This window comes from Chironomus tepperi, unplaced genomic scaffold, assembly GCF_022539635.2.
Source record: "Chironomus tepperi strain 1889 unplaced genomic scaffold, CSIRO-AGI_Ctep_v1 contig_309, whole genome shotgun sequence".
Classification (NCBI taxonomy): Eukaryota; Metazoa; Arthropoda; class Insecta; order Diptera; family Chironomidae; genus Chironomus; species Chironomus tepperi.
In genome coordinates, this window is record NW_027226431.1 from 181,459 (window position 1) to 201,123 (window position 19,665).

The 19,665-nt window shown below is 31.9% G+C and overlaps 1 protein-coding gene across 12 annotated transcripts in view; it reads left to right on the forward strand.

Annotated features, from left to right (window-relative positions):
* Positions 1-19,665, forward strand: part of mub (poly(rC)-binding protein mub) — a 151,122-nt gene that overhangs the window by 83,544 nt on the left and 47,913 nt on the right. For all 12 annotated transcript variants that reach the window (XM_070643367.1, XM_070643373.1, XM_070643374.1 and 9 more), the window contains 3 exons: positions 5,298-5,354; positions 16,365-16,481; positions 18,827-18,923. In XM_070643367.1, coding sequence (XP_070499468.1) covers positions 5,298-5,354; positions 16,365-16,481; positions 18,827-18,923 — 271 coding nt within the window. The remainder of the gene's footprint in view (positions 1-5,297; positions 5,355-16,364; positions 16,482-18,826; positions 18,924-19,665) is intronic.

Genomic DNA, 19,665 nt, shown 5'->3' on the forward strand with positions numbered 1-19,665 from the left:
TAAAGTCATTTTCATTCAAACAAACTTTGTGAAAATAGCAATTATAATGAATTGAGATGGAGTTCAGGGGAGGTATGGGTTTGGCTTGAGCTTTAATCACTGTGAGAATTAAAATGTAATGAAAATTTATGTTTCATCTAGTTGTGTTAAGCACAATCCCATCTCATGAGGGGAGGTCGGACGTCTTGTATCGAATAATGCCCCTTAACTATCAAGTTTTTTACTACTTTTTTGGCGTATTATCCTTGAAGGGAAGGACGATATTGTCCGCACTCTGTCCGTCCGGATTACTGCCCCGGCTCTCTGTCTGCTGTCTAGCTACTCCTTCAGTTTAAGCTTTTTTTTATCCATTTTTTTGCTTATTATGTGTGTTTTAGCCTAGATGGTTAATTAAATTAACTTTTTTCAAAAATTCCCTTGCGTTTTACGTACGTATTTTTACGTAACCTTAAAATTCTCTCCGGTCATGGGTTCAAATCTCAAATTTTCCAACTTTTTTTCATGTGCTTTTTTGATAATTTGTGATGTTTTATGACAGAATTGTGTTCTTTAATCAAGAATTTTAATTTTTTGACACTGTGCTTTAATAATGCGCTTTCGTCGGTCACGTGTGACCACGTCTCTACTAGTTTCCTTCTTTATCGCATTTTCATTCACATAGAAAACAGATATAAATTTTATAATAAAAAATTGGAAGCAAAAAAAAGTTTTTTGCTACCTTTTTTTCCTCTTGAACAAACAGCAAGATACACAGCCAGCTTATGCCTAGATAGGCTAACTTTAAGAATATTCACGTTGTGTATTGTTGTTGTCATGCAGGCTGTACAAAGTGGATGGTACTTTCATCCTCCCTCACTTAACTGAGCGTCGCAGTTGCTGATGAAGTCAAGGCATTCATTTCATGACATTTTATTTCCTTCACAAATTAAGGGAAATTTTCTTCTTTTCCATCCTTGCTCCTTTCTGACACGTTTTTCGTGGATGAAAAAGACGGAAGAGGAAATTTTTTATTAAAAAAAAAAAACTTTAATTATAATATACACACGCAGCAATATGTACGCAGGCTTGTAATTATAAAAGACACATTTACTTACATTCAGTATGTTTATAGTCGTACATTAAAATGTTCCTTCTTTTTTATGAATATGATACATTCATATTTCTCTTTTAAAACGATGACAACGTTAAAGAAAAATGTGAAGCACTTAATGTTTTCATACGACAAATTAATTTTTACTCGTAAGGGAGCTCGTTATGTGGAAATAGATGTTATGTGGATAAGAAAACCTAAGCATCCGTGAAACGTAAATGTTTATGTATGTTAAAGAATGGAAGAGGTTTTTAAATTTTTTAAGAAAGTTGTAAGATTTTATTTTTTTGAGCTGTCTCAGTTGGAGTGGATTTTGATTGATGTATTAGAGGTCATTTGGTGACTTTCTGAGTGACACAAAGTAGATGGAAGAGACCATATGGAGTACAAATGGACTCTAAATTTGTATATGGCTTTTAAATCAATATTTGTGTCGCATGGCATGAGATTCGGTTGATTATCTTTTGAAGACGATGGATTCCCAACCCTGCACAGTTGCATGACCCAGAGTACACCAATTCAAAGTACCTAACCTCAATTTGAATCACTACACCTGCTGCTTTGCTGTTTTATCGCTGTTTCAATACTAAGTGTACCATTCAGAGTGGAATTTGCAGCTCAAGCCTTCATAATCTAGGGTATTTCATCAAAAGATCCCTCATTCCACAAAATCTCAACTCATTCTCCCTCCTTGTGGTACCTCGTTTCCCTGTTGGACCATTTCACCGTTCAAGAGGTGTGACTATACCGTACCAGACCCAAATAACGGAGAAACAGCTCCTGATTCCCTTCGTTGCATTTAAACAATCAATAACAACCTTCTCCAAAATTTCCATCTTACAAAATCTTTAAAAAATCATTCAAAACTTTGAAAAATTGAAAACTCCTTCAAAAAAGTCCAAAACAGCATCAACAGATAACTTCCAAAACTCATTTACTCTCAAAACAGCTTAAAATTTCCCTCGTTGAAAAATGGAAGGTTTCAGCAGAAATTTGTCCGCATGAACTTAGAGTAAATATTCATTGAAGCTCCCACACAGCCGGAACTAGAGTCTCTAGCGAAATAAAAAAAGGAAAATTCATGTATTCCTTAAAGCTCAGGTACATACTTTGTATCCTCCTGTATTATTCTGCAAATATTTAATTTGAAAAACACTACAACTGGCCTTAAGCTTGATATTCTAATACAGCAAGAGAAAATAAAGAAAAATATGTAAGTTTTATCAATGTATTATTCCAGTGTGGATTCAAGTATCCACTAAAGAACAACAATCCACCGTGAGATGTTGCCTACCTTCTCTATTTCAACTGAAATTAATGTTCCTTTCTGTTTCTTTTTTTTCCTGAGGGTACTTAAAGTCCAATTTTGCTTTTCTTTTCTGCTGTCCGATTTACTTTCTACCTCCTCTATTGTAATCTTAGTCGATGTTATGTAAGCAAATGTAAGCAAAAAAAAAGTAATAAGAAAGAAACAAAAGAGAGAAAAATGATAATATTGAGAAAAAAAGTTTGTTTAGCAGACAAAATGGGATCGGATCTAGACACAAAACAATAACAAGATATTGCTACGTCTTAGAGAGGCTGTGGAAGAGAAAAACGAAAAATCTTGTAGCATTTATTCAATTTAAATTGTTTTGATATGATGAGAAATCGTTTGTCAAATTAAATGAGACATGGAGAAGGTAAAAAAGCAATTTCTTTACCTTCAAGAATTTTACTGAGAGCGTTGAGGCTTTCGGATGGAAGAAGAAAGAAGAATGAGAGAGATTTACAGGAGGCTTGATGCGCGAGATGGATAAATGAAAAAGCTTTGTGTGTTTTTTTGTTAAATAGCATGTGTCAAATTGTGAAATGAATTGTGATCTGCATTTTCATTTAAAATGTTTAAAGCTTTAGGAATGGGAAACAGAGTTGCAAATCATGCATCTATGACAGGCAAAAACCGTACAAATTATTGATAATTTGCATGGTTTTCTTACAATTTTCTTACAAATCCATACAAATCATCAAGAATTTATACGGTTTTTGCCTGTCACCGGTGCCTGTTTTGCAACTCTGTTTTAAAGCTATAGGAATGGGAAATGATGTAAAAAATTAGAGAGTTTGAGGGGCGTTTACTGATATTTCAATGAAATTTTTGGCATTTTAAAATTATTTCTGTAATTGGATATTTTTAGATTACGCAACTTTTTGTATGTGTGTGTTTGTTTTCAAAATAGTTTGTGGAATGTTTGGCAATAACGAGGAAGAAAGCTTAGTTCATCAATTTTAATTTCAGATAATGAAATATTTTGAGACTTGGGAAATTAATTATTGAAATCTTATCATTCTTATTTGGTTTGATGATTGATAGGCTGATAGGAAATTGTAATGTGAAATTTTGAGATATGTTTGGAAGTGTTTTAATTGTCATGGGTGAATTCCCACCTACCGGGGCACTACAATCACCCCTTCCCCTTCCCCTAATCAAGCAATTTATAGTTACGCACCTGTCAATTGCATTTTGACTTTGATTAAAGTATTCAAAAACTAATTAATGTTTGAATTCGGTTTGGAAACGTTCGAAATTACGTAACGCTTAGGAGAAGGTGGGGATGGGGGTGCTCAACTTTTTTACCCAATTCATAATTACGTCGCAGAGCGTCACCATGTGGGAGGGTGAATGGGTGTCTAAAAATGCTATTTTAAGTGTTCCGTAATTTCCAACCATTCCTTATCTACAATTTGTCATTAAAACCTCAATTCTAAAATCCACCTAATTATCCCGTACATTCAACTAATCACCTTAAAAATTTCACACATTTTAATTCTATTTTCTCAAAATCCACCCCAAAATCATTACAAATTCACACTCAATTCAGAAGTGCTCATTGAATAAATCCCTTAATGAAAAATAAATCCACTAATTTCGAAAAAAAAAAAATCCCTAAAAGGCATAATAATTAGGATTATCTCATCAACGATGAAGATAAAAGCTAAATCCTTTATTTTTTTGTGTCTTCCATTTACGAGTGCAAAAGGCGAATTTATTGTGAAATGAATTTAATTAAAAACTTTTTCTATCTCACAAAAAATTTTGATTTAATCTTCAATGGATTTTTAATTCACATTTTCTTTCATTTTCTTTTCATCGTCTCAATGTAAAGCTCATAAACTAGCTAAAGTTCTCCTTTTAAATGGTAATTTAGGCAATTTACAAGTTATTTAAATCTAAGAATATCGCAATCAAATTTGTAGGAAATGGAAGAAAATAAGATTCCGACGCGTTGTGAATGAAAACAGAATATGCAGGGGTGTGGTAAGGGGGATGGAAGTAAGACTGATATTATGGGATTCTCTGAAGTTCTTCCGAATAGCACAAATCTGATAATCGATCTAAAATTCGATCCCAGATCCGCATGATTCTCTCACTCGGCTTAAATTCGACACCATGGACAGACTCCGACACCATGGACAGACTCCGATACCATGGACAGATTTCGATACCATGGACGGATTCCGACACCATGGACGACTCACGCCGGCTTACTCTGAATTTTGGATCGATTAACCGACTTGTGCTATTTGGGTCTAATTTTGAAGCATTTCTTAGGAAGAGAGTTCCGACCCCCCAATTCCAAAAAACATCCGACTCCATCCCTAATATTAAGAAAAATAATAATCAGAAGAAGGAAAGGAAATAGAAGAAAAATCAAGTGATAAAGCAGGTCAACATTAAAATTGAATTTCGTGATGAACGAAGGAAGCATAAAGCTCGTAGCAACAGAAAGAAGGGACACAAAAAAAAGAGAGAGTGAATAAGAAAAAAAAAATGTTAAATTACTGTAAAAACGAGAGGAAAATGATCTCAAATGAGATATAAAAATCCTCCGCCACTTTTTTTGACATGAGCTTTTTCTCTCATGTTCATTTTTTCAGCATTTGGTCGACGAAAGTGTGAGGAAGAAAATAAAAAATAAAACAACAACAGGAATGTGGCAACATAATGGAATGAATGAGTGAGATTTCTAAAAATAATAGAGATGGAGACAAGCTAAAGGCTTTTCACTTTCGGTTTGGTGTAAAGGGGATCAATCTTGATTATGTCAAATACAATTTTATATCATTTTTTTGAGAATGAGAAGCAGCATGAAAAAAATATATTGCAATAATGGTTTCCTTCAATTTTTTATTTAATAATTTTTTTTTCTCATCTTTTTCTTTGCAGGAAGTCGGAAGCATAATTGGCAAAAAAGGAGAAATTGTGAAACGTTTTCGAGAAGAGGTAAGTTTTTTTGTTAGGGAAGAGAATAAAAGTTGTATGAATAACAAATGTGCATTAAAATGATTAAAAAAGCATCAATGAATAATGGAGGGAAGCAGAAAAATAGGGAAAAAAATATTGAATAATCCTGGATTTGGAGTGACATGAAGCTGTAGCGCAATTTTGAAAGAAAAACTGAAGTAAACTTTGATAAATTAAGTTTAAGTTCGAAATTTAAATTTAAAACTTCATGTTCGAATTCGAACTAGAAATTTGATGCTTCATGTTCGAATTCGAACTTGAAATTTGAGAATTCATGTTCGAAAGTTTATGATTCATGTCTGAATTCAGACTCAAAACTCAAACTTCATTTTCGAAAACGAACTTTAATTTTGAATTTTGAGTTTGAATTCGAACTTGAAATTTGAATTTTGAGTTTGAATTCAAATTTAAACTTTAAATTTAAGGTTTTATGTTAGAATTTGACATAAAACTTCAAATTTCAAGTTCAAAATCGAAAATGAATCTTCAAATTTGAGTTTTGAAGTTCGAAAATGAACTTGAAATTTAAGAATTCAAAAACAATTTCAATTCCAAAATGTAAAATTCCACATTCTTTACCTTATTCATGTCATTCAAAATCCACCCCGACTTCCATTAATTTTCCTCCAAGACAACTGCAAACAACATCAGACAATCTACCAAAACAATCACAGAAACGCCAACCATGCTTATAAAAAAATAAAAAAATCTGAAAAAATCATCATCATTGCGCTAAAAAAAACACATTCTTTCTGTGAGAATAGAACGAACAACAATGATGTTGATGATGATGATAATAACTTAATGCTAGAAAGTGGAGGAAAATTGAAGATTTATAGCGCTCTACAATAATAAAAAGACTACATATTATATGTATTGTTGAAACATTTTTACGAAGAAATATGATGTAATGGCTTTACGCTTCTTCTTCTTCCTCGTCTATGCCGTAAGAATCATTTTTTTTGCTGTCTTTTCTTCTTCAAACGCTGAACAATGAAGGAAAAAATGAGAAAGGCTCCGAGTAAAAAATGTTAAAATATCAAAAGGTATTTTTTGTTCCACAAAATAAATTGGATTTCAAAAATTTATTACAATCATAGACAATGCAGAGCACCATGCACTAAAATATTCTCCACATGAGGAAAAGGAAGACGGAAAAAATTTTCCCATCAAATTTTCTATTTTTCCAAACAATCGGGTATTATTTTCTAATCAAAGCAATCATGTTTTGTTCATTTTGAATTATTAGGATAATTATCATTGATTTATTTCTCCTCAGTACTGACTGTTTATAAATTGTTTATAGGCACACGAAGTATAAAAAGCAGCAAAAAAAATTTTCCTCATGAAAATTGTTTAAATTTTTCATTTCCTTTTTAGCTTCAAGAGATTTCAATTTTCTAGCTTTAAAGACATACTCGACGTGATTTTTACTTAAAGTCATCATGATATTCAAGATTTTATTCATCCATAAGGCACACGCAGTAATGTAATTTTATTAATAATTCATGAAATTTTCATTTAATTTCTTAGAAGGAATTTCTCTTTTTTTATCATAAAATAGAAAATTTTCCGCAATTTAAACATGTTTTAATTAAATTAAATTAAAGTAATTTGTGAGTTAGAACGTGATGAAAGTACATGATGATGATGATCTTTATGATTGTGTAATTTTTGGGAAAATGAGATGATATTTAAGTTTAATTGATAGAGTGCTTATTGAGTTACTTACTTGGATGGTTGTACAGATCAATTTTGATCCATGGGTTGCCTCAGATGTCGCCTAAAGCTGGCTTCATCACTAGCTTCAGTCTGTCAATTTCTAATGCCAAGTACAATGCTCTAATTCATTAAATTTATCAAATTTTAGACAGAATCATACAAAAAACCTTAAATTTAAGGAACAATCAGCTTGACAGACAAACCACGAACAACTGACATCATCCCTCATTTATAATCGCGTTAATGATGATTAAATTTAATAAAATATTCGCGAATTATTTGCATAAATTTAAACCATAAAACAAGATACATCAAAATTAATGCCAAATTATCACCTAATACATCAACTTCAATCATGACTTATCATTCAATAAACCACACAATATTCAAAATTAATTATTTGTGGTAAATTATAATGTTACAGTCTAATTGTATACCCAGATGATAATTTGTACATTTTCTATAATCTCTTATTTCTAAAACATTTTCAATAATGCAACATGATAAAGCTCTTGTATCGGATTACCTATTAATTAGTAATGTACAATAATTATATTGGAATTCTTAATGAAAAATTTTCTAATTTTGAAAATTGAAAATGATTCTTTAAACAAATATTTGTAAAATCGCAATCATCAATTTAATAACTTATTTAAATGCTATTATGGCAGTTATAATGATAAAACAAATAAACCAAATCCATTTGGTCATTATCTGCTTTCAACAAGGTGATTAATATCATAAAAATCGATATTTGGAAAATTTCAATTAAAATTTTTATCCTAATTAATTCTTTCGACACTTCATTAAACATTAAGCAGTAATTACTTTGTAAGTCTTAATATTGACGGGGTATGAAAAAAATTTTGAATGCTCTTAACGGTTTATTAAATTAAAATGCTTCTTAAAGATGTCCAAAAGGCAATTGAAATTAAGTTTAAATTCAAAGAAATGCTCCATCAAGATTGAGCCTTGAAAAGATGTTTGCTTAAAAAATATATTGTGAGAATTCTAAATTAAGATTGGTTTGGAATTTTGGAAGGTTACTTTCAAATGAATGAGAATCTTGAAGGCAGGTGGCAGAGGTGGATCTAAGGAAGATTAGGTCCAGTACAGATACAAGATGTCCAGTAAGGGAACTGGCTCGAGAACAGGCTGCGAATAGTCGAATTTATGTTCAGTATTAGACTTGACATTTGTGGAACTTGCCATAGAATATGAATATCACGTTTATTGCTATCCTTACGGAAGACGAAGCGTAGCTTGACAGACATCAGTAGACTCAATCATGTTCTATCAGTTCAATTTCACCTCAGAATTGGCAGGACATGTGCAGGAGTCCAATATGGAGTAGCCTTCATTTGGAAGTTTCAAAAAAATTGAGCCAGCACTTCAATACTGGCACCTTTTTGGACTTTTGGAGTCCGAACTCCCAACGTCCTGTCAACTCTGTTTAGACTAACATGAAACCTTAACTGTGGACTTGCTGTAGACCTAATCACACATTTTAGCCAAAATTTGAAGCTTAAACCTAAAAATCTGATTGACAGTTCACTCAACTTCATCAACTTCATTCCAATCTTAATCCACTCTCCTCTGCAATCGCCCAAAATAACAGATTTTAATCACCTAAAAGTTAAACAAAATTTTTTCGACATCATTCACGTTTAAATGTTTATCATTGACTTCCCAAAAAATCTTCTCTTGCCAAAGAAAAATAAAGCATTTCAATTCACTTTGTGCCTCATTTGATGTCATTGAATAAAAAGGTAGAAAAAAGAAAAATTTTCAATTTATTTCACAAAAAAACACAGCCGAAATATAAAGGAAAAGAAGAGGAAAAATATTTTTCATCTATTGAAGAAAAGAGTTTCATGTCAATTTGAAACATAAATGTGTATAACACAATAGTACACAATCATACACACAAAAATTCGAGTCGCATTTTTTTTTTGTTAATTTTCCTTTCATTTGAGGCGCACATACATGTGTATAATCATGAAATGCGATACATTATTTTGATACTCGTGAAAATACAGGGAAAGTAGTAATGAAGGTTTGAGGTGTTGTGATGGAAAAAGCATTTTTTTGGGGATGGAAGCTTCTTTTATTGAGAATTTAACTTGGTCTGTGCTCTTAGGGTTAAAAACTTGATTTGTTCCATGCACTTAGGGCTGGTCCGATAACCCGGAAGAACACGGAGGAGAAACTACCGAATATCTAGTCCCAGGTAGACTTGACTCTAGTCTGAAGCCATATTTCATCGATTCTAGCTTGGGGCTAGAATCAAGCTGACCTGGGGTTGAATTTTCAGCCTTTTCTTCTCCGTGTGCTTTCCGGGTTGACAGGGATGACATTAATAAGACTGATAAGTAGAGCTCATAGTCGACTTAAGTTTCATATGAAGTTGAACTGACTCAAACAGGCTTTTCCATACAAAATTCGAATCAACTTCAAGTTATAGAATAGAATATATATTGGGTTCGCTTATAGCAAAGGCACTGCGATTGATGATCTGTTGTACCATCCTAAATTCTCTACAAAATGCATATATCCTTGATGAAACCAACAATGTCCAAATATCGTTGTTTTGATATGTCCCCAACAACTGCAAAGTCCGAATCAAAGTTTCACTGATTACTAGATTCGGGAGAAGCTTTTGGGATTTCTGGGGTTTGGAAGTATACACTAAGGAGTAAGGAATACCAAATCAGACAGACATAACACCAACATCCAGTCAAAAACTCCAAATAACATGCTAAAAATGAGAGTAAACCTATTCCAATTTTCTTTTCTATAAAGCATTTGAAAGAATAAAGTAAAAATGAATAAAAAAAAAGTATCAGACTACAAAAAAAGAAGAAAGAAAATCTACTAGAGAAGAGAAATGAAATGAAAATGGGGAGAATGGAATGAAGAAAAATTTCTCAACTATCATACACACTACCAATTGCTATATAATATAATATCTTGAAAAGAATACAATTCTACAATCTATATTGTATGTTATATTCATTGTTGCTGGTTGAATAGCTGACTTGTGGATGGGTTGTTTGCTATATCAGTAAGGTATACAATATACATTCATTTCCCCAATTATAATCCTATTATCGTGTTCGCCATTTCTTCATGAGGATGTTGAGGCATGAGAGAAGTATTTCCAACAACTACTACTTACTATGTACACGTATAATACTCCTTCCTATGTCTTCTCTTTTCTCCCTTGAGTGGAATAAGTGGAGTAAATGTGTTCAATGAGTAAGGCCAATGCATGCTTCTTTTTTTCGTGTACATTCCTCTACAGAATACTTGAAATTGTTTCTATAGAATTTTTTTTTTAAAAAAAAGAATCTCTTTTCTTATTTTTTTCCCCTTTTATGATACCTATCTATTAAATAAATGTATGAAAGAGAGGAAATTAATGATATCGACAAAAATTATCGATTGAAAAATATTTTATGCCATTACTTTATTGCTTGGCTGTCTTTCAGTTATAGATTGTACATGGGGCTTTCCTTGGGGGGTTGTTGAGAAGTGATGTGGTGGATTTATAGGGGTTTTGAGTGATGATGAAGGGGTTAAGCTGTGGAAAGACATGTATGATGCAAAGCTGTGTCCATTAATATCCATATAAAGCTTGAACTACTGAGTGTTAGGTGTTCATTAAGGAAATGTTCGGAAATTACGTAACGTTAAAAATTATTCACGTTTAACTCATTTTCCCCATCTTAACAACCATATTTACTTACCTACTTCGCTGACTGCACAGATCAATTGTTAACCATGGCCTATCTTAGTTTGCGTCTGAAGCTGACAGCCGCTTGCCAATCACTGTGTCTTAAAATACTGTGTACCAAAAATTCAACTGTATCAATTTCATTTGTAAATCAAAATACCTTTATGGTAAATAAAGATTATTACTTACTTACTTACCAATTATCGATGCCAAGTGCATTACCATCTCTATCGACAGCGTCTTTCCATGAGTATCCCCCTAAGCGTTACGCAATTCCCCAACATTCCCTAGTTCAAAATCCCAATTCCTCAACATCACTTCCAACCATCCCCACTCATGTATTTCATTATAAGAGCAATAATAGAAAGAGAGAACAAAAATGAGGAAAAATAAGCGATTTTTTCTTGCTCTGAAATGAAAATTAATGAGATTGAATGTATTTAGTACGCTTCTACACGTTCCTCATGTGTGCTTCACATGTATACAATTTTCTTTTTTTTTCTATCATTTTTTGTTGTATATAAAATTATATGTTATCATGAAGTGGCTTCAACAATAAACACAGAAAAAAAAATTCCTAATGTACATGAATGTGTGTATATAATGTGCATAAATATAAATTTCATTATGATACGTTTTAATAATAACATATGTACCTCTCTGTGCATATACATGCTACGATAATATGCCGAGATGTGGATAGCTGAGAACAATAAACAAATGTGTGGATGCGAAAATTGCGAATGTTTGGTGAATTTTTGTGACGCAGCTTTAATTTGGAGTTTTATGATTGGAAATTAGTTAGGGATTTGGATGAGTAGAGGTTGGCAGGACAAGGGGCTTGTTCCTAGGTCATATCACACCCTAGCAGGCAAATAGCATGCTTTCGTGGTACAGAAATTTCAATATAGTACCTAAAAGCGGTGTCTTTGCCTGTTAGGGTCAATCATGTTATAGAATATAGTAAAGACATGCTCGATCAGCTATGCAGAAGTAATAAACTCATGCATAACACTCATTACATGATCATCCATCATCCAGATGACCCAACCTGCCCAATTACTCAAGTCCATGACAACAATATAGTAAAGAGTCAAAAATCAACAGCCAATTATTAATATAGCAACGACTTTAAAGTTCCTACATAATACATCAAAAGGTCTCGCCCGTTAAAGTCAGCTCAAAAACTGCATTTATTGTCATATATCATTTTTTTCATTAATTACCGGATTTTCTGTGTATCAATTTAATTACCATCAAAAAGTATCATGCCATAATTTTATCTACTGAATGCGAGAAATGCAAAAAATTATTTAAGCACTCACACATACTCGTACATTAAATATCTATTTGAAAATTGTTGATAAGCTTCTTTTAGGGGCTATAATATGCGCGAATTGTGCGTTATATTGTGAAAATTTTTCATTTTAAATCTGGATCATGACATTATTATCATTTATAATTAGTCATAATTATACGAGAGAAATGTGCTTTTTAATTTTTTCCAATTTATTATACTTTTTTATGCACAATGATTTATGGTAAAACTATGGTTTTAAACATGTTGACAAATTATCACGAATGATTTTTATTTTCATTGTCGGATGAGTGCTCAAAATTTCATTATTTAATCGAATAAAACTCAAAATCTACTTTCACTCATCTCTGATGTAGAAAATTTATTCATTTTTATTCTATTTTTCTGTTATGCACGCTTAACACCTAACAGTCTGTATGCATATGTGTGATACCAACTGTTGTGAAAACTTTAAATTGGAAATGAAAATATCAATGGGAAAATTTTATTGGATTTGTTGGGATCAAAGCGCAGTTTTGGAGAAGTTCTTAGATTTTAGTATTGTGCTTAGGGTTATTACATAAATTGTAGCAATATGAGGGTTAGTTGGTCTAGAATAAGACACAAATAAGGGAACATGATGAGTCTTTATACATTATTTTGTAATATTTTAATCATAATCTTCTAAATATTTGGCTGTCGATGTCATTTAGAAACAATCTGCATTAGAAATTTTGTTAAAATGCATTAAAGATAGAAAAGCGATCTAATACAGCTATAACGACTAGCTTTAGCTCTAAATCGACTCAAATTATTTGTCAAACTCTCCTGAATCGAACAAATCGATTATCTGATCGAAATTCAGATCCCAAGCCGGCGTCACTCTGACTTGGTGCTGGATTCAATTTAAATCCGTCACCATGCTTGGTCTCGCCTTTGCTGGACTGCATTGCTGGTGTCACACCGGTTCGGTACCTGATTTTCGATCGATTAATTAACTTATACTATTCAGCTCTGATTCTAACCTTACTACGCTGGTCATACAAATCAATTGTCATCCATGGTCTTTTTTAGATGATTACTAAATCTGGTTCTATATCTAGCTACCACTCACCAATTATCAATACCAATTGCATTGCTATCTCTGTCAACACTCTCATTTCAAGAGTTCTTTCATTTCCAAAGCACTAACCTATTTAATATCTCTATTGAAAATACTAAATTGGAAATCTATACAAGAAAATCTGAAAAGATAACAAAGCACCCAAAATGCAGATCCAATTTCAATTTTTCCTAAATAAAAAGTTCCCTAAAAAATTTATATTTTATGCAAAAAATTTCAATATTCGATACAATATTGTTAAATCTCTATAAAATAAATTTCATTTCAATTTAATATGGAAACCTTTTTATTTTGCATGCCATGCTTCAAGTTGATGATAGTCAGCTTACAATAACTATTATTGTTATTATCGTTCAATACATTACATTTCAATAAAAAAAAAGTTAGAAGTGAGAAGAAGAGTGCGAGAATTTCACAGAAAATATGAATCCATTGTGATAGTTTATTGAACCTAAATATTGCAAATAACGGCAACAATGGATTGTTGTGTTAGAAATGCATGCAGTGGAACTGCGAATATAGCAAAAATATGAATTATTTAAATCATTGAAGTGCTATAAATTTCACAGAATTTAATCCAGAGTTGCACGTGTGACAGGCAAAAACCGTACAAATTCCTGTTAATTTGTATGGTTTCGTAAGAAAATCCCTACAAATTATCAAGAATTTGTACGGTTTTTGCCTCTCACAGGTGCAACTCTGGATTAAACACTTGTGACTGACAAAAACCGTACAAATTCTTGATAATTTGTAGGGATTTTCTTACGAAACCATACAAATTATCAAGAATTTGTACGGTTTTTGCCAGTCACAGGTGCCTATTCTGCAACTCTGGTTTAATCTCATTTCTATTAATCTGTTGTTAACTATATGAAATAATAATAATAGCTGTAATGATATCAGTCATGCGGTGTGTTTATGATGGATAAAAAATTGTTAAATTCCATTAATTTGACACTTGACAATATTAATCATTAAACATCTGCGACATATAATTGGCACTTAATATGATTTTTTTTATATTACATTTAAATCCATTTATCAAATCGACAATTTATCATCATGCAAAATTAAATTTAGAAAAAACAGGAAACTTTTGTTTTTATTTCAATAAAAAAAAGTCGCTTCATCTTCATTTTTGAAATTTTTTTAACACAAAAAATTTCTCACTTTTGTCAATTATTGTAATTTCATGTCCTTCATCATCTCGTCTCATCTTTCTATGTCTTAAAATTTTTTTTTGTTTATTATATTAAGTGACATTCTTTTTCACTTTCGTTCCTTCTTTTTTCTTACTCCTGAACATCATAATATCGTTGACGATGATGACGTTGATGGCAATGATAGGTCTGATGATGGAAAAGTTGTTGAGGAAATCTTTTTAAAAAGAAACCTTCAAAAACATGTGCATACTGAAATTTTTGTCTCGTTATTTTTGACAATATGTAGTTAGGTATATTGAAGATTTGGGTTAGATTATTTGGAAGATTTAATTTTAAAATTAGGTGAAGAATTCAACAGGAAATAGAGTCAAAATTTAGGAGTTCATTTACTTATTACGTTTGAGGTTTAGGTGGGTTGGAATTCTGTGATTTTGAATTACTTTAAACCAATGTAGTTCAAACTGTGTGCTTACTTACTTATTAGAACCATGCTCCGACTCGGAGTCAGTTATTACCATCTTAGTAAAGACTTTTCATCTTACTTTATTGGTGGCCACATCACAAAGCTTGTACAAATTCTCTGTTTTCACAGCAACATTAGTCATGTTGCTTTGGAGCACCAGGGCGCATTTTACCTTATGAGAGCTCAGGAGTGACGTAAGAAAAATAGAAAATTAATTTTCACTTAAAAAACTGAATTAAATAGAAATAAATTTTATAGAAGGGTTTGGGGGTGTCTGAAAATTAATGTTTTACATGACCTAATAAATGAACGGCTCCGAAACTGCAAGATGTGAAAATCTTCTGGAAAATATTTTTCAAAAACGTTTGAAATTCCTTTGTCTAGTCTAGTCTACTTAAAATTGTAAATAAGAATCTCTAAAATTAAATTCACAGTGTTCATGCTGAATGTAAACATTGTCAATTAACAAAATATTTGGAAATTAAAATAAAATTGGAAAAAATCTTAATTATGTTTAGAGTAGAAATTGTTAAGAGAGGTCAGATTTGTTATTTCTTACTGTAGTATAAGCTTCATTATGACTACTCGAAATCGACTGGAAAGTCACATGTAGCTCAGTCAACTTTTTCATCTAAACTGAACTAAACTTCGAGTTTTTATGGATTCGTTTATATAGCCTTATTTATCCAAAATTAGAGTCAACTTTGAACTCTCGTTCCTATGCATTTTCCAAAACGATTCGTCGAGTTAACAAATTGTTCAATGAAAAACTGCTGAAATTTGGATTCCTGAGTAATTTTTTGGTGTTCATATCACATCCACGACACTTTTCTTTACTATTTCAAAACTTAAAACATCAAACATATCCAAACATATTCACCAAATCTCAAACAAATCCCCTAAATAATCCTAAGCACAATTTTCACTTTCTTTAATTTTTTCCCAAACAAACTTGACGATAGAAAATTATATAAACACGAAAATTTCGGCATGCACGAGTCTCATGTAAATATATCATATTTAAATTAGAAAGAAATTTCAAACTAAAAGTGTATTTATTTATGGAACAGCAATAAAAGTCGAGTAAAATGTTCAACAAGCATAAAAATCAGTTTTTTTTTCCTGCTCTTTCGATATCTTGAAAAAGAAAAAAAAATATATTAAATGATGTTTTTCAAAGCCAGTTGGACGTCAAGGCAATAAAGTAATATTGTAAAATTGCCATGGTCTTGCTGTTCTGCAATATTGTAGATGGCTGAACATGAAAAATTATGTTCACTAATTGAATCAACGACTTTTCTTTGCTCACAAAAAAAAAAAAACAAATTTCATAGGAAAAAAATTATTTTTTTCCCATGTCAAGTTCTTCGATCCATTTATGCGTTGATGCTTTTTCCCTACCCGTAATAACAAATTTTTTAAACATTTTAACGAGAGAAAATTTAATTAATGTCATATTCTATTTCTTTTTCAAATTTTTCATAGTCTGGTGCAAAAATAAACATATCGGATGGTTCATGTCCCGAACGTATTGTGACTGTTTCTGGTTCAACCAGCGCTATATACAAGGCATTTACATTAATCACAAAAAAATTCGAAGAGGTGAGTAATTTTTATGAAATTTTTTAATTATGCAAAATAGAAAACAAGTTTCAAATTTAATTTGACGATCGAGACTTCTTTTGGGTTCAAAACATTTAGCAAAAAATCAAATTTTCTCATTAAGCGTTGCTGGGAGCAATTTTCTTGTTTTCCCACCCAAAAAATTGAAAAAAATGTTTTGAACTTGAAGAAAAATTCGAGAGGAAAAATTAAATGTGAAAAGTTATAATATGTAAGATATGTTTTCCGTATTCCTTTAATAAATCCTCACTGAAACGAACCTTATGTTGCTTAAGGATGATCTCCACCTACCTAATTTAATGTTCATGTTATCCTCATGTTCTCCATCTACCCATCCCGTATCTTTTTTTATATAAATCCGCAAAAAGATATAAAAAACAATATTTTTCTTTCGATTTACAAGTGATTGTCGGCTATATAAACAGTATTATTTTTTCTTGTGTATGTTCTCACCAAAAAATCTTTTTTTAAATTGTTTTATAAGCCTCCCTTTTTTTATGCCTCACATTACCATTTGTCCTTTATTAATTTTAGTGCTACACATTGTTCGTCTGTCTATCCTTCCTTGAGTCAATGTTTCATTTTATCGATTTATATATCATTGAAAGTCATTGGATAGCTTTTGTTAAAATTTTCATTAATTCCTGGTCATTTATCCTTGTTAGGTGGTTAATCCTCAAATATTGGTACCTACCCAAGTGTAGCAGATTGCTGTTAGTCGACTGTAGAGCTTGAATTTGGCTCAGATTTTGTATGGAAAAATCGACTCGAGTCGATTCGACTCCATATAAAATTCGAGTCGACTTCGAGCTCTGGACTCGACTGTATGTCTAGTACATCATGGAAAGTTCCACAACTAGACGTTCAGTCGACTAATCACAGTCTGTTTCACACGTTCCTGATGGGATATTAAAGGATTTTTAACTATATTCAAAGCTAGATTAGGGAAAATGGTACAATTATTAGACTAGGATATAATTTTAGCAATTTTTTGTAGCTCTTTATGTGGATTAAGGTCTTCAAATAGAAATCTAAAGTGCGTTTTATCTATTAGAACTGCTCTTTGTTCGTTAAATACTTCTTGAATGACACAAGTCGTTCCAAATTGATCGAAAATTTGTCACTAGGCTGGCGAGACTCTGATATGATGCCAGATTGAAAACAAATTCGGTGCAAAGTCAGAAGTACTCCTGTCTAGGTCCATATTTTTGATCGATTCATCGATTTGTGCTGTTCAAGCTAGAAGGTTAATCATTCGCATCAGTCAGTCGACCAGTTAACAGGCTTGGCGTTCGGGAGTTACTGGTATAACAGAGCAGTTTTTAGTTAGGTACTTCGGAATCCGTACAGTTCAATTATGATTCATAGCCTCCCTCAGATGGCGCCTAAATCTACTTCTATCTCTGGCTTCCGTCTGCCAATCACCAATACCAAGTAACAGAACAATTCAACCATATTAAAATGCCTTTTATCCGTCTTTATTCTGCCAAAATGTTCACGCTCAACCAAGCCTTAATCCTATGTTCAAAAAAATTCGCTTAATTTAACCTCAACATAATGCAAATCACTTCAAACTTTCCATGTCACAATGAATTATACAAATTGCTTTTTTTGTGAAATTAAATTTTCAACGTTAATTGATGAGTAATGAGGAATAAAATAAAATATGAAGAAAAAATTTTTTTCATGGTTATGCTGCATTTCATCCTTATTAAAATCATTAATATGTATGAGCTACACTAGCAACGACCATCACTTTTTGCATTATAATAGAGGAAGGAAAAAAACCACAGAGCTTTGTGAAAAATCGTAGGAAATTATTCACTCAATCTAATGAATATATAACAGTAAGATAGATAGACAGATAAAAGAAGTTTAATGTGAGCACTATTATGAAAAAAAAAAAGCCAAAAGGAATATTTTGTTAGCGGTTACCAAGATGCGGTCGAGAATAATTTTCCCATCTCCTTAAGCAATTCACTTAATCATAATCTTTATATCCTTTAATTTATCTTTTTTACTCTTTTTTTTTATACCATTTTCATACTATTTAATATATTTATCTTTATCCCGAGCAATGCAATATTCTGATGACAGTCACATGGGAGCCTAATCCTAAACCACCATCCTCAATATTTAGCTATATAAGAAATATCATTCATGTTAACATCCTCCAGGTGGTCCTTTGGGTGATATTTTCATATTGTTGACAGATGTGGATTGTGACTGACTTTTGAGCATTCTGTATTCGCTTCGGGAACCAAAAAAAAAAAAAAAGAATTAATTAAATCATAAAACAACAAAAAAAAACTATCCCGTTACAGTGGTGTTCCCAATTTAATGACGTCAGCACATCAAATGGCAAAACACAAATTCCACTCCGCTTAATTGTTCCAGCAAGTCAGTGTGGAAGTTTAATTGGTAAATAAATTTACACTCAAACCATTTATCTTTTTTTTTTCTCTTTCTTTTACAGTATTTTTATTTTATTTTACTTATTTCCATTCCTTATTGTATAAAATTTTTTCTGTTTCTTCTTTAAATTTAATCTTCATTCATCCACTTATCCTTCGCCCAACTGTCGTTCTTCTCGCCTTCGTACACTTTTCTTCTTCTTCATCTATCCATCCATCCGTCGTGTTCTTTATCATGATGAAAGCAACATTTTCTATTACTGTACAAAGTTCTTACTTTTAATTTAATGTCCAGATCTTTCATTTTCATCATTGTTGGTATTGTCCGATAAAGCTTAACTGAAATCTGGGGTTGGGAATTTTTATTTTTTTTTGGCTGTGGAACTTTGGGAGGTTTTTGTGATTTTTGAGGGAATTTTGAATGTTTTTTGTTGATTTTATGAAGCTAACTCCTCAAATCACACTTGGCAACACACCAGTCCCTAACAGACAATGAGCATCCTCACCTCCTTAAAGGACGTACTCAATTTTAAGAGCCATACTTCTCGTCTATACGGTATTGTGTATCCAAAAGCTTCAAAAATCATTGAATTATAGGTTTCTTACCCAGACCTTAGAGTAACATCAACAAATTTTTAAATTCGGTCACTAACTAAGTTTGACTAAGCGGCAAACTGCATTTTTCATCGTAAAAATGGCTCAAAATCAATCGTAACAGAGCTGTCAGGGCAACTTATCGTCTTGTGCAG